This window comes from Lytechinus variegatus, chromosome 3 (assembly GCF_018143015.1).
Source record: "Lytechinus variegatus isolate NC3 chromosome 3, Lvar_3.0, whole genome shotgun sequence".
Taxonomy (NCBI): Eukaryota; Metazoa; Echinodermata; class Echinoidea; order Temnopleuroida; family Toxopneustidae; genus Lytechinus; species Lytechinus variegatus.
In genome coordinates this window covers 32,590,942-32,605,588 of record NC_054742.1, presented here as the reverse complement: position 1 = coordinate 32,605,588, position 14,647 = coordinate 32,590,942, and the positions used below count along the sequence as shown (strand labels likewise).

General features: G+C 36.6%; 1 protein-coding gene across 1 annotated transcript; it reads left to right on the top strand.

Annotated features, from left to right (window-relative positions):
- The first annotated feature begins 826 nt into the window (after positions 1-826).
- LOC121410803 lies at positions 827-14,425 on the top strand. The gene is made up of 2 exons (XM_041603117.1): positions 827-1,117; positions 8,416-14,425. The coding sequence occupies exon 2, from the start codon at positions 8,441-8,443 to the stop codon at positions 10,664-10,666; it is 2,226 nt and encodes a 741-aa protein (XP_041459051.1). The 5' UTR covers positions 827-1,117; positions 8,416-8,440; the 3' UTR covers positions 10,667-14,425.
- Positions 14,426-14,647: the final 222 nt, after the last annotated feature.

Below are 14,647 nucleotides of genomic sequence, written 5' to 3'. Positions count from 1 at the left end.
TGATTTAAACCCTGAAAAATATTTTTTAGTTTTTTTACCCCTCAAAGCCGGGCTGTCCTGATTTTAGCATTGAGTGATGTATAACCAGTCATCTTGGAGAGAAGCATTATAGCTATAGAAGCAGATGAAAACCTACAACAGCCAGAACAACAAAGTAACATCATTTGGCGACTGAGCCCATATAGCAAAGTTAGTCTAATGACAAAATACTGAGAATTGAGAGGGACTGATAATTCCAGGAAGCAAAGTATAAACGAGCAAAAGACTTGCAATTTAAACCCGTTAATATCACAGTTTTTCTAATCTATACTTTTCCTAGCTCCTTTTACAGTTTACTAACACTTTTCAAACCAACGAACAACCATAACACAATCGTTAAAAACGTACGTAAATTTAACAATACAGTGTAATGATGTTTAGGAGAAAGGGTGGTCTCGGTTTGTTTTTAATATTGTTATTGTGGTTTTCCATGTTTATGAACAGTGCAGTGATGTGATGCACACAAAGTAAAAACAAATAAACAACGGACTAGAAACACCATGACAGCCACGTTTCCCACAGAATATTCATGAAAACGCTAATGACAATTTAATCAGAAATTCGTTCAAATAAAAAGTGATTTGTATCAGCTGATTCTGGACTAGCATCATGGAAAATTAACGAGATGTAAACTGATAAGAGTTGATCAGCATCCACGTGTTGCAGCTCTTAAGTTCAATGCTGTCATCGAATTCCCAGGCAATGAGCTAATATTTAACCAATCACAGCCTGTCTTGAACCAGCAGCGATACGGCATGACCTTTGACTGCAAACCAAAAGTAATTCTACCCCAGTTCAGGCTCAAAATCCTGTTTACTCTTCTCTCCCTTTTTATCATTTTCGTCTGCGGTATGCGAGTGCCTTTTCATGATCATCGAAGCGCAAGATGCGTTATTGAATGACAAAATCACGGATCAGAGTCTACCCTCTGCTATTATGAAGGTAAATAATCGGTTAACAAGGAAAGCTGGAATTATCACAATCTGGACTTTCGCTTGATATATTGAAATTGACGCATTTTCACTGGTACAGCAGCAACCATCCTACCTACCATTATTAGTTTGCAGCAGTTGAAAAGGTAAGTCATCACACCCTATATAGCTAATTAACATACCAAGACAAGGTGTATCATCGCCTTTTGTCGCGTTCGTGGGTCGTACTTTCCAGTCTATTACTATTGTTATACGCGTGGAAGATACACCTACATGTAAATTTTAGTGGCTTTTCGCGCGTACAGTGGTTGGCTTGGAATGTAGATAACAGCAGGTGGGTGCGGTATCTACATAGATCTCCACACTGCTGGTATACACGCGTTTAGTGCTTCCAAGGGTGGTTGGTTGGTTGGTTGTGGTGGTTTGTCTGGTCTGGGTTTACAATGTTATGTGCATACATTATGTATTTGGCAAATATTATACAGGTGAAGACTCCGTGAAGACTGCTATCCCGAGCTGAATGGAGTTAATATTGTTGGCCATTGTTGCCTTATTTGTTATATTTGTCATGCAGACTTGGAGCTTATTTTGTTCTACTTATTTATGAGTCGGTTTCTTCAAGTTTGTGACTTTATCCACAAGACACAATCTGATCTTATTCCTCTCGCAGCTGCCAGCGCGGTTATGCCTGCTCTGCCACCATAAATTATTAATTACATTGGTAAAAATGTTTATATATAAGCTCGTAAATGTATACACATGCCCAGTCACAATTATTTTGAAAGATTGACCAATTTAATATTTATTAGTTAAGATTTGGACTGATTTCGACCAAGTGCTCTTTTTAACATAAACACATTTATTATCTTTATACCGCCTTTTTCAAGAGTGCACATACAAGTAGAATTGTGTATTAATCCTGATATCAATTTTCTTTTATCGTAATTGCACTTATCATTGTAAGTGCGATCAATGCCAATAGTAAATTTTCTCCATGTATGCAAATTCATTTAATGTTAATATAACGCATACCAGGGCCATGTACATCCTACACGTAGTATGATGTAAATTATTTGAGCCTCCTGATTCTCACAAATTCCTGCGCGACCTGATTTTTCATAATACAGTAAACCCTTTGAAATGAGCAATGCTCACTCAAGCATGAATAAACTTGATAGGTATGGACATATCCATTCGTATGAAAATTATTCATGCTTGATGCGTCGATCGTGGGGGGGGGGGGCAATGTTTTAAGCAGCATTGGAAACCACTATACAGTCATTATAACATACAAAGTTGTGAATTTTTCGAGTCTGTGTTTATTTTCAAAAGTGCATTTAAAGAATTTTTTTTCACATTTTTGTTACACGCAAGGTAAAGTGAAAAGCATAATGATAATGGTATAATATCTTCTGAAACAGCAAACTTGGGGAAGATGGATATCCTTGCCACAACTTTAAGGGTTACTCCAGACTAAGGATCATGTGATATGAATAGAGAGAGAAAGATCAGATAAAATAAAACGATAAAAAAAATCATTCAAATCGGATAAGGAATAATAGGGAATGACAAAGTTATGGCAATTTTAAATTCATTATTTCGTTATAACAGTATTGTGCTCATGAATATGCAATATCATATGGATTGTGTTGATTTGATTTTTTTCTCCCAAGAATGTAGAAATAGGAGTGACAGCTGATTTACTGTGTAGAATAATCCTTGCTGAAACTCATTTCATTACAAGGGAGACATGTTAAGTATGAAAATTCTCATGATTTTATAGAAAAAAAGAAAAGTGGGGACATCATCAGCCCACCTATTGCAGATTCATGAGGGTATGTAACTCTTTTCAACGGCGTTTGATTTATTTCCCTTTAACCTTAATAACTATGTAACTGTTCACAAAAGCTCAAACATTAACTCACGACAGATCTGTTGAATATTAGCACTTCTGACGGTACACTATTCCATCAAACCCTATCAATTCAAACCGCAGTGTATTGTTTGGATCATGACTCACAGTGCGTCCCCCATTCTTGTGAATTTTGTTTGTTCTTAAAGACAGCCCTGTGTGAATGGAATAAACCTGCATATAAATAAACATTCTATCCATCATGACTATTATACCATACCAAGGTGAACTATAATGGACAAAAGTTTAGCGGATGCTGCATGAAACCACAATCATACAGTAATTATCTTGATTGTGATGAACAAATAATACCATGATCATGTCATGCAGGGGGTTCATATCTCGTTTTTTCGTTTGGTTTTCGAATAACATTGAAATATTGGAAGTCATAAGAAAACCCAGTCTACATCGAGATGTTGACATGTGAATGAAATTAATAGTATTTTGAACAAGTTAAATCCCTGGTTTAGATTTTTCTTTACTTAAATAGAATACAGAAGAGTAAGCAAATGAGTAAGTCTAACAGTTGTATAGATTGTCAATTATTCCATAGAACGCACTGTATTTTGTTAGGCAAATTTATATCATAGAAGCCGTGTACCCCCCCCCCCCCCCCCCCGGATTCGTATAAGTCCGCATCGCTAAATAAACAAGTATACGGTGCGTATCCAAATAAAGGTATCCAAATTTATAGGGATTATATTATATATTTCGATATACTTTTATCAGAATATAAAAGAGCAACTCCTTGTTATTTACATACCTTACTGTCACCACGCATTGCTAAATATATTCATTTTGAAGACAAGATATCAAGCCATAGCCAACAAAGGGACTATTCAAACTTCATCATGTCAATTGAAGAAGAAATCACTCGGCTGAGGCATCGTTGGAAATTTTATCTCGTCCCAAATAGCCAAAACTTGGAAAAATAAATTATAAACCTAATGTCTTCATTTACTCTTCAACATGAAGTGGTATAAGATGTACAGTACAAACATGCTTTTCAATTTTCTCTGAATATTAGTTCTCGAAAATTTGATTTTCTTTTCTTTATTCGCACTGTATATCATATTTTCTTGTCTTGCATAACGTCATCTATTTTGTTCTTTTCCAATATCATCTAACCATCCCTCTCCCTTTTCGATCTGCCTCTCTCTTCATTTTTCGCCCCATCTATCTACCTGTACATCCATCCATCTATCTATCTATCTACATGTATCTATTGTTTTTCTCCCATTATCCCATTATCCCCGGGCTTCCACCCTAACACTGTAATATTCTTATCTCGATTTTGTTTAATTAGCAAAGTTCCTTCATTATTTTCTCTCCATCTCTCTTCCTCACTGCTGTTTTTAATGATCTCACATATTCTTATCATTAGGATGTGCTTTTTTGAAATGCCAAGACTACTCCCCATATACACAACTTTCATTCCGTAATTTTGTTGTAGAGCAGAAGGGCAACTCTACCTACATGTACATGATCAATATGGTACTTTCTCCTCACGTCGTCAAAACAGGAGTGGGTGACGCCCTTTTTTTATATTAAAAAGCGGGAAAGGCCTTATTGAATATTTCATATCCATTTTTTACGTGAGGAAAACCGTTCGTTTGAGTTATATGTATTTTGTATTGGCGTTGAGGAGAGACTTCATTATGAGTCATCACCGTGTTTTGCTGCCAGTGTTGCTTATTATCATTACTATTGACTATAAAGGCGTGGGCAGTAACTGTATATGAAGCTCCATAGTACTCTGCGTTGTAATCAATTCAAATCATCCATCGCCAATCATACATACCATGCATACAGTCAGTTTTTCTCTTGATTTCAACAGTTTGTATTGTGGATTTCATCGGATATCACAGTATTCCTTGTAAAATTTTGACAAATGCACGGTAGTTGATTTATTTTGGAAGTCAGTGTCCCGTCATGGTTTCACTTATAAGTCACCGATCTGAAAATTGGACTTCAGAATCATCTGTTATCGTCCAGAGAATGCTGAGAGGAAAATTGCACCGTTAAACAGTGTTCCGAGGTAGATGTCTCTAATTGTCACGCACATTGGCATTTTATTATTATTTTTTTTTATTTAATAATGTTTTACATATTGGTGTTTCTCGATAAAGTGAAGTGTTTCTATCACTCAGTATTAGCCTAAGTAATATGCAAATTGACTTGAGTAGACCCTCAGTATATTTCAACCCAGTGGCGTAAGTACGGGGGGCATGGGGAGCACGTGCCCCCCCCCCCCCAAAAAAAAAAAAATGGGGGAAAGGGAGAAAAAGAGGGCGAAAGGGAGAGAAACGTAGTGAGAAAGAAGAAATTATTGTTCATTATTATGTTATATTGTATTATAATTATGTAATGTTATATTACATAAATATTTTTTCATAACTTTATGAAACATAATTTGCGTAGGGCCTATGTCTTCATTGTTCCTGGTGCTCGCATAGTCTGTTTAACGAGATATATAATCATGTACTAAAACCTCCCGTTTTCAAGTCAATATACACCAAATATATTTCTTCGCACTTCGAGTTATTATTATTTTATGCAGTGACATGTGCTTCTTTTTCATCATTGCTTAAAGTGATTGCCCCATTTTAAGGTCTTAATGTAAAACATTTCCTTTCTGTGCTTACGTTCGCATAAGTGGATTGGTGACATATGTTTGCTCAGTCCTAAAATCAGTCCTTAAAATGTCCCCTTTTCTGATCTGAATATCAGAAATTTTCAGCTTGCGCTTCGCGCTCGCATTATTTGGTTAGTGAAATACGTATGGTCTTCGTGAGTTCCTACAAACAAGCCTTAAAAATGCCCTTTTCAGGTCTGACTTTCCAATATTTTCAGCTCGCGCATCGCGCTCGCAATTTTGATTAGTGAGATGCGCATGTTAATCATGATTACAACGACTACAAATTTTCACGTATTAAGATGTAATTCTAACAAAATAAGCAAGCGCTTGGCACTCGCATTAGATGACCATGGTGAGATGTATACTCTGAATGGATTCCTAAAATACTTCCTTAAAACGTCCCTGTTTGGGGTCAATATATACAAGAATTTCAGCTCGCGCTTTGCGCTCGCATTGTTTGTTTAGCGAGACAGATACGTATCATGATTATAAAAATATGCTTATTATGTCCCTTATAAGGTCTGAATATAAAAAAAATCAGCTCGCGCTTCGCGCTCGCATTATTTAATCAGTGAGATACATATCCGTTTAATGGCACTGTCCATAAAATATCTATATTAGGTCAGTATGCCTGTACCTAGCTGAGCGCGCTTCGCTTGCTCACTAAGTGACTCAAAATTTCGGCTGGTGCCCCCCAAAAAAGCCGTTGCCCACGTTACGTCACTATTTCAACCAATTACTTGATCATCGAGTGATTTTAAATTACTACTTTTGCAGTCACTATTCTCGTCTGCGGGATAAAAAGTGGCGAAATGAAGACGTAACCTACTTAATGTAAAGATCTTGTATGATTTCTCTCTTGTTTCAACATATTGAACGGCATTTTATGTAATGCTGACGATTTTGCCCATCATGCAAAAAGATGAATATGAGCAACATTTTATGGCGTCTGGACGCGCTACCAAATGATAATTAATTCTCTATACTCTCAGAATGAATGTTTTCATTGTTGATGATATTGATGGCTTGTTGCAGATCATATATTTTTGAAGTCAAATCAATTTTAACCAATGCCTTTACATTACCTTGACCATAAAATGGAAATAACTATATGGGTAGTCAGTTACCCACCATCTGTGCATACAAATGCATGACTACAACTTATGGGGTTTTATATTGTAACACGCGGAAACTGATGTAGAAAGATGACACACGGCACCATTCCTTGTGTTTCGGTTCGTTTAATATCGATGAGTCGTTATATACAAAATTCCAAAATTTCCAAGTACAGCAACAAAAGATAAAGAAATAAAAAAAAAACCTGCAAAAAACCAATGAGAATAAAACAATTAACTAGAATGATAATAATGTTTGAAAAATGCACAAAATAGAAATATACACATATTTGCTTGTGACTCTAAGATAAAACATTCATCAATATGACGTCAAGTAGACGCCTGAATTCAACTCATCTAATCACAAATTCAGTTCCTCCATCGTTATGGATAACTCTTCCAACAAATAAATGAAATACATCCATTAAGTGAAATTTACCAAACAACAATTAAAATATGCCAACAAATTAGCATTGAAATACAGTGGTTTATAAATGATAACCACTCACCCTGGCAATCTGGCCTAGAGGACCATATTTCCTCTCGTGATAGCCTCACCCGCTACACGAATGTCATGTCAAATACCTTTAAAAGGAAAGTAACAATTATTACACATAGTAAGCAATTATTGTGACCCTTTACTCTGAAAACACAAAACTGAAACATTGAATTAACAATTCAATAACCAAAATCTTCAACTCTAAAGATCATTTTACTAAATCGTTTTACTTTACGATTAGAACCGAACACATTTTATGTTTATAACTACATACTACAATCAAGTATACAAGTACAAGTAATTAATATAAAATATCACAAAAATCATCTGAAGTGACAAAGACAGATGCACAACTAATTAATTATTTAATTCACAAAACCCTTTAGAATAAGACAAATAACATGCTATGCTAGCAAAGATAGCACTTTAATATAACCTAACCTCTTATTCAAAACAATATAAAATACGTTGTTAACCAACTTTATAAACTATTGTTCAAAACTAACAGAATTGACAAAATAATATCTTACCTATAATTCTGACCCGAAAATGAAGAAGCCTCTCTGCCTGCCCCACGAATAGGGTGCAGTGCAGGAGTGACTTGGAGTAAAATCCTTTCTCCCTTTTATGTAGTTATCACTCTCCATTCACAGATGCTAAGCCTTGACCATAATGATCTACGTCATACAAGCTCATAGCTCTGGAATCCGATGTTTTGACCCAAAGACCATTCAGCATCACTCTTACCCAGAACGAGTGTGAATCATACTCCTTAAAAAGCATGAAGATTGTTAAACATTTCTTCTTTGTACTACTTCCTGTGCACTTCCTGTGAAGGCATCTATTACTTACAAACAAATTATTAAGAGTAATGAAAATATATGAATTTCCAATAAAAAGTTCATTTTGACCTGTTACAATATAATGACTCATTTTCCATAAATGTGTGTAAAGGTTTATCTTTTGAACTCTGACATCAGTCAACAGTGTCGATTTTTTTCTTTTTAATTTCTTTCTGTCTACCATTTCATGAAAAAGCTTAAGTTAAGTCTAACACCACCAATAGCCAGTCATTATCCAAACCATTTTTTGCTTTGAACATTTCGCGTTCATGTTTTGTAATATGATTTCTCTCTCGTCTATGACATGGTGTATTCCTACATTGGGGGAAAATATCGTTTTTTACAAACAAGTACAAGTGATGTTGAATGAGCCATTCCACGTTATGAGTACAATTGGAACATAAAATTGTTTTCTTTTGTTTTTCTTTTTTTTCTCAGATTAGATGGTGTCACTGTTGGGAAGATGGATAACGACCTTGACAATACACTCTCTTGCCCGATCTGCTACGAGCCGTATGGTATCCCTAAGGCACTTCCGTGTCTCCACACATTCTGCCGCAGATGTCTTGAAAAGATGGCTGATGGATACATGACCATAACCTGCCCCATCTGCAGCACTCTTCATAGTCTCCCATCTAATGGTGTCGACGGATTCAACACCAACTATGCCCTAGTTGACGTCATGACTGATATTAAATCACCGAAATTCAAGGAGGTCATGAACAGGAAGAATAAAGTTGAAGAAGTGCAAGGTATTGTCAAAAGGGAAGTGAAAAATCTGAAACACCTTGTTGATGTTGTCCACACTCCGCTTCTCCAAAGCATCACTTCATTGAAAAAAGGCACCGAGCAGCAGATGAAAGAAAAGGCCAAGTTGGTGAATGAGCTGTATGACCGTATTATCGCTCATGCTCAAAAAGAGCGGGAGAAACACATCAGCGGGATTGAGAAAAGTAGTGGCGTCGCCATTAGATACTTTGACAACGCTCAAAGTATGATCCTTAAGGAAAAGGTCAAGATCGAATCCTTTTCCACAAAAGCCTCGCGGAAATCCTACACGGACTTGGAGGTAATGGATCTGAATGAATTCTTGCGAGATGCCGCCGAACATAATCGAGGTGGTAGGAGAATAGCAACAGAACACTCCCATCTCATGTGGAATGATATTGATGTATCAGAAAATAAAGATCATATGAGGCAGATTGATTCCACTCTTGGAGACATCGTTCGAGTCCATGGAATGAAACGTTCTCATCGTCCCAGGATCGGAACTATGGAGAATGGAAAGCACAACAGACCATCCTTGAATCGACTGAGAAGTAAGAGTGAACCGTATCCGGATGCAATAGAAGCAGCTTGTCTGCCCAAGGTGGATAGCAAGAAGCTAAGTGACCCTGTTCGTACTGTCGTCGATAGTTTCCTACAGATGGTACGTAGTAACAACCATCGTGTAAATGACGAAAAGAAAAATGACTTGAATTCAACCACGTCTGGCACTCCGAAAAGACCACTCACCAGTCCTACGACCTCAGCGAAGAGGAGCTTGTTTGGTGATCCTCCTCCCTATGCTAATAGAATAATGCGCAGATCTAAGTCAGATGAAGAGCCACTAGTCGTTCCTCAACTAGTAACGACTGAATCTGCTCCTAGACGGTCAGATAGTACCAAATCCACAGGTTCTGGTAACAGCTTTAGTTCAGGGACACCGTCGATCCATGGCCAACCTGGACCCCAGAAGCCTCCCAGAGCTGCCACAGCTTCAACCTTGCATTCGCCCTGCGGAATCGCTATCACAACCAATGATGAATTAATGATAGCAGAGCGCAAAAGTGGTATAATTAAACTCACCCATCCCCGAACTCTCCGGATGAAGAGGAATATCAGACCATTCAGAGGTCACATCGACGAAGCCAAAATACACGCTCTCTTTGACCTCACGGTACTTCCTAATGGAGATATCGCCGTCACAGATTCAAGTCTTAAAAAGATAATCTTCCTCCAAAAATTCAACAATTATGGTGCACCTCAACAGATATGGATGCCACATGACATGGTTCCTCGCGGCATCACCAGCGACGGAGCTTGCATGTATGTATGTGATGCTGGCAACGCATGTATTCAAGTGTATACCCACACAGGGAAACACTGTAGCAGTATTGACCTGGACAATCTCACAACAGATCGGTCACCTGCTATCTCCGAGGTGTGTCCGCAGTCCATCACGGTTAGTCCCAACGGTCACATTCTTGTTAGTGATATCATCAACCGATGCCTTTACATAGTTCTGCGCACTGGTGAGATCAGCAGACTGCCCATGAAGTTCATTACTAGGAACGGTGTCTTCTGTTCGACAGCACACTATGACGCCGTTCCCCGTGGCGTCTGCTGGCTCGACGACCATCATGCCCTCATCGTAGAAGACAACAGCCAGGAAGTACTCCTCGTCAATATCCTGGACATGGAATTGGTTCACGTGATCCGACGGAGAGAGTTTATCTCTCTGCAGGGCATGGTGCTTGATTCATCTGGTCAAGTCCTCATCACAGACATTGAAAACGACCGAATCCATGTAATTACTAAGCCAGACTTGCATTCACATACCCGTGGAGGACACTACACCCAACCCATGCGACGCTCAAAGAGTCTGACCAGAGAAGTTTCAATCCACGATCAAGGTACATTAGTATGAGATAACATTCATGTTAGTATAGAAGTTAATCCCATACGTTTCAACTCGATTCACATCAACTCAGTTAATTTGCAAAACAATTATACTATTTTAGTTTGTACGATGGGACCAGGGTCACGTTGCACTACATTTACTATTTTACACAAAATTACTGCTATTGCTAAGATTCATCCGACGGAAGTGGCGTATCTTGGGTGTGCAAGGGGGACACGTGTCCCGGGCGCCACTTTTAGTGGACACAAAAAAAGGGAAAGGGGGCGCAAATAAAGAAGAAATAATGAAGAGGAAAGGCAAAGGAATAAAGGCGCTGAAAGGGAATACAACTGAAGGTGATTAAAAACCCCCGTTATTAATATTGGCATGGACCATGGTAATGCTATTGCCATGGTAATGCAGTTTCCAACATATTCAGAAATTAATCCTGTTTGTCTTTGGCAAGGGATGAATATTCTTTCCAACTTTTGATGGTTGCTCAGTGGTACAGCTCCCGCCTCATGAACGGGGGATCGTGTGTTCGATCCTCGACCGAGTCCTCCCAAAGACTTAAAAAAATGGAACCTTCTGCCTTCTTGCTATAGGCGCTCAGCATCTAGATTGGAGAAAGGTAATAATAACATATTATGTTATGCAGGGCCCGCTCTAGAGCAGTTTTCTAACTGAAGTGGCTACCCCGGGTAAATAAAACGTTATTATTTTACTTTTTTTATTCAAGAGTTCCAACAAACAGTCCTAAAATATTTCTTTATCATAACTTTTCATCTTTAGCTGCGGGTTTGCATTTTAATCCGTTACGCTTCATTAATTCTTACAAACAGTTCGGAAATACGTATTTGTTCTGGTTTAATTGTCAAAACTTTTCATCACGCGCAGATTTATAAGTATATTACATATCCTCTTCATTAATTTTCGCAAACAATAAATGTCCCTTCGCCCTCGCATTACGCCGACGAGATACGTATCCTTTGCATGAATTCCTACAATAGTCCCTAAAATTTTGCCCTTTCATGTAAGTATATAAAAAAGTCAGCTCACTGATCGTGCTTGCAATAATTGCTTGGTTAGAAACACATCTTAGGATTACTTCTCCTTTAAATGTCCCGATTTCAGGTCTGAATATCAATAATTTTCAGCTAGCTTCGCGCTCGAATTAATTGGTTAGATATTAATGATTACAAAAAGTGCTTAGAATATCCAGTCTTAAGATCTTATCTTGAAAAAATCTAGGCTCGCGCTTCACCTTTGTATTGGGTCAATTTATTGAATAAAATACGTGTACCTATCATCTCTATGAATTCCTAAAAGGGTCTTTTAAAGTGTTTTATTTTCCGGTCTGAATATCTCACATTTTTAGCTCGCGCTTCACACTCGCTTTTATTGTTGAGTGAGCTACGCATCATATTTATGATATGATTATATTGAATACACTTTGGCTTTGAAAGGGGAGCGATTTTACCACTTGCCCCGGGCGCCGCTTGTCCTAGATATAAGCCACTGCCCGACGGGGCCCTCGAACGTTGTTGTTCTTGATCTTATTATTATAATACATTCACTATTAAATTGAATATGATTTATTTCATTTACTGCGATCTTGTGGCTTTTTATATGAATTAATATGAATTTATATGAATTGAGCTATATGCCTTGTAAAGGATTTTCAAAGAAATTAAACTTCAGCTCATCATTGATGTTCATATCGCGGCAATATTCGGGTATTGCTTGTGTGTGTGTGTTGCAGAAACGAATGAAATGGAAAACATTCGCATCATTAATCACATTTCATAGCAGCTGTTTATCTGTCTATAGTAAAGGTTCATTGAAGTTATGTTAAATAAGAATACTAGTATTCGTCCTGCTAATCCTTCTAGTCAGATTACCATTAATGAATCGTTAAGCTAAGGTTAACACCTAGATCTTGTAGTGGGTGGTCATCTGGAAGATAATTCACGAAATTTCGAAAACAATTACCAAACAAACTTAATCATGTTATTTTTATTATTTGTTAATTAAATTGCTCTTTTCATTAAGCAGCTACTCAAATATTGTTCAATTTGTTTATTGTTTTTCAAATTCCAGTAATTTACCCCTAATGACTGCTATTATAGATCTCTATGGCCTTTACAATGGCAGAAGAAATAAATATTTAAAATATATCTTTTATCCATTGATTTGTAACGATTTATTTACTGGGTTTAAACATGGTATTATTGTTCGTTGATCGTCTTTTTATTGAGTGACCGTATATATTAAGATGGTTGAAATGATTGGTTTATAAATAATTTTTAAATCGCATATTGTTTGGCTATGATATGATGACTATAGCTGCCATATAGATGCAAAGTTAAGCTTTTCTCTTCCATCTGAAAACAGGTATTATACAACTTGTTTAAAAGTTAAAACAACTTGTTTAAGTGACGGGTTTAAACAACATGCTATTCTCAAAATATGGTTACATCAAGTTAGCTTAAAATGGATGTAACTGTACACTGTTACTTAATTTTGATGAATTTTAATTTTCATAATTCGTTATAAAATTATTGATGTTATAGCCGCTAATCGACAATCAAGAGTAAGAATTCAATTATGAAAAAGGGATATGATGGAAATGTACTTTGACTTCATACGGGTTTCTTATGGACATTCGCAATTTCCATGAGATTTTCCGGGTTTTTATATATAAACTTTTTTTAATGTGATTTCTTAAGAAATGTACATAATTATGTTTGTCGGATAAGTCGTTCTGATACTCACCACTATATTATACAGATGGTCAGAGGAGCCGTAAATTTGTGAATCACAAAATACTGTCAAAATTTGTTATTCTGTACATAGGTCGTTTTAAACGACAAGTCCACCCAAACAAAAGTTGATTTGAACAAATAGAGAAAAAATCCAAGAAGCATAACACTGAAAATTTCATCAAAATCGGACGTAAAATAGGAAAGTTATTACATTTTAAAGTTTGCTAAATTTCTCAAAACAGTTATATGCACATCCTGGTTGGTATGCAAATGAGGGGACTGATGACGTCACTCACTCACTATTTCTTTTGTATTCTAGTATATATTATCTTAATTTTCTCCTCATTGGAAGGTGAAATAAGTTTTCTTCCTTCTTTAAAAATGGGAATTACAATTGTTCTAACATTTGGTGGTTCAGTAAAACTGGTCCTTATTGTCAAATCTGTAAAAATTGAAATATTGTATAATTCACACAATAAAAAAAGTGAGTGGAGGACATCACCGACTCTCTCATTTGCGTGTTGCCGAGTTGTGCATATAACTGTTCTGTGAAAAAAAATAAGCGAAATTTTAAAATGTCATAACTTTCTTATTTTACATCCGATATTGATGAAATTTTAAACTTTATGCTTGTTTGATTTTTCTTTTTCTCTATTGATTCAGATCAACATTTTTCTGGGGTGGACTTGACCTTTAAATTTCACTTTTGCTCCTTATTTGTATAATGGATTTCTATCACTTTATGCTACGTGCAGTTCATGTAGACTGTTTGTCATGTTTGTAAATCAGCGGGCTTTTAAACAAAATGGTTTTCACTTTTCCCAGTGAATTAGAAGTGTATAGAAACACCGGTAGGCTTCTTTTGAAATTAGCAATATGATTATAGACAATCTTTATATTCACTTATTCTGTTGGATTTACAGGTAGATAATTGCAAATACAACTCCAGAAGAGATCCTACATGTTATAGGGTTATTCGCGGTCAATATTAGGCATAATTTGTTTCTAATTAACCCCCCCCCCCCTAAAAAAAAAGTGGTAATGAGTTCCGTTAAATCAAGAGTCGACTATGGTTGACAAAACTTTTATTTTGTTTCATGAAGCAAATAAGTAATCAAGTTATGACCCAGGGTTGTTGTTTGTTTTGTTTTTTACTTTTGTATTTTTCTATTATTTGATACAAAAAAGGTTACGTTTTTCACTCAGTTGTGTAAAGAGCCTACCCCCTATTATATGTTAGTTA

Coding starts and splice junctions, on each gene's coding strand:
- LOC121410803 (XM_041603117.1), top strand. CDS start 8,441: ATGGATAACGACCTTGACAATACACTCTCTTGCCCGATCTGCTACGAG.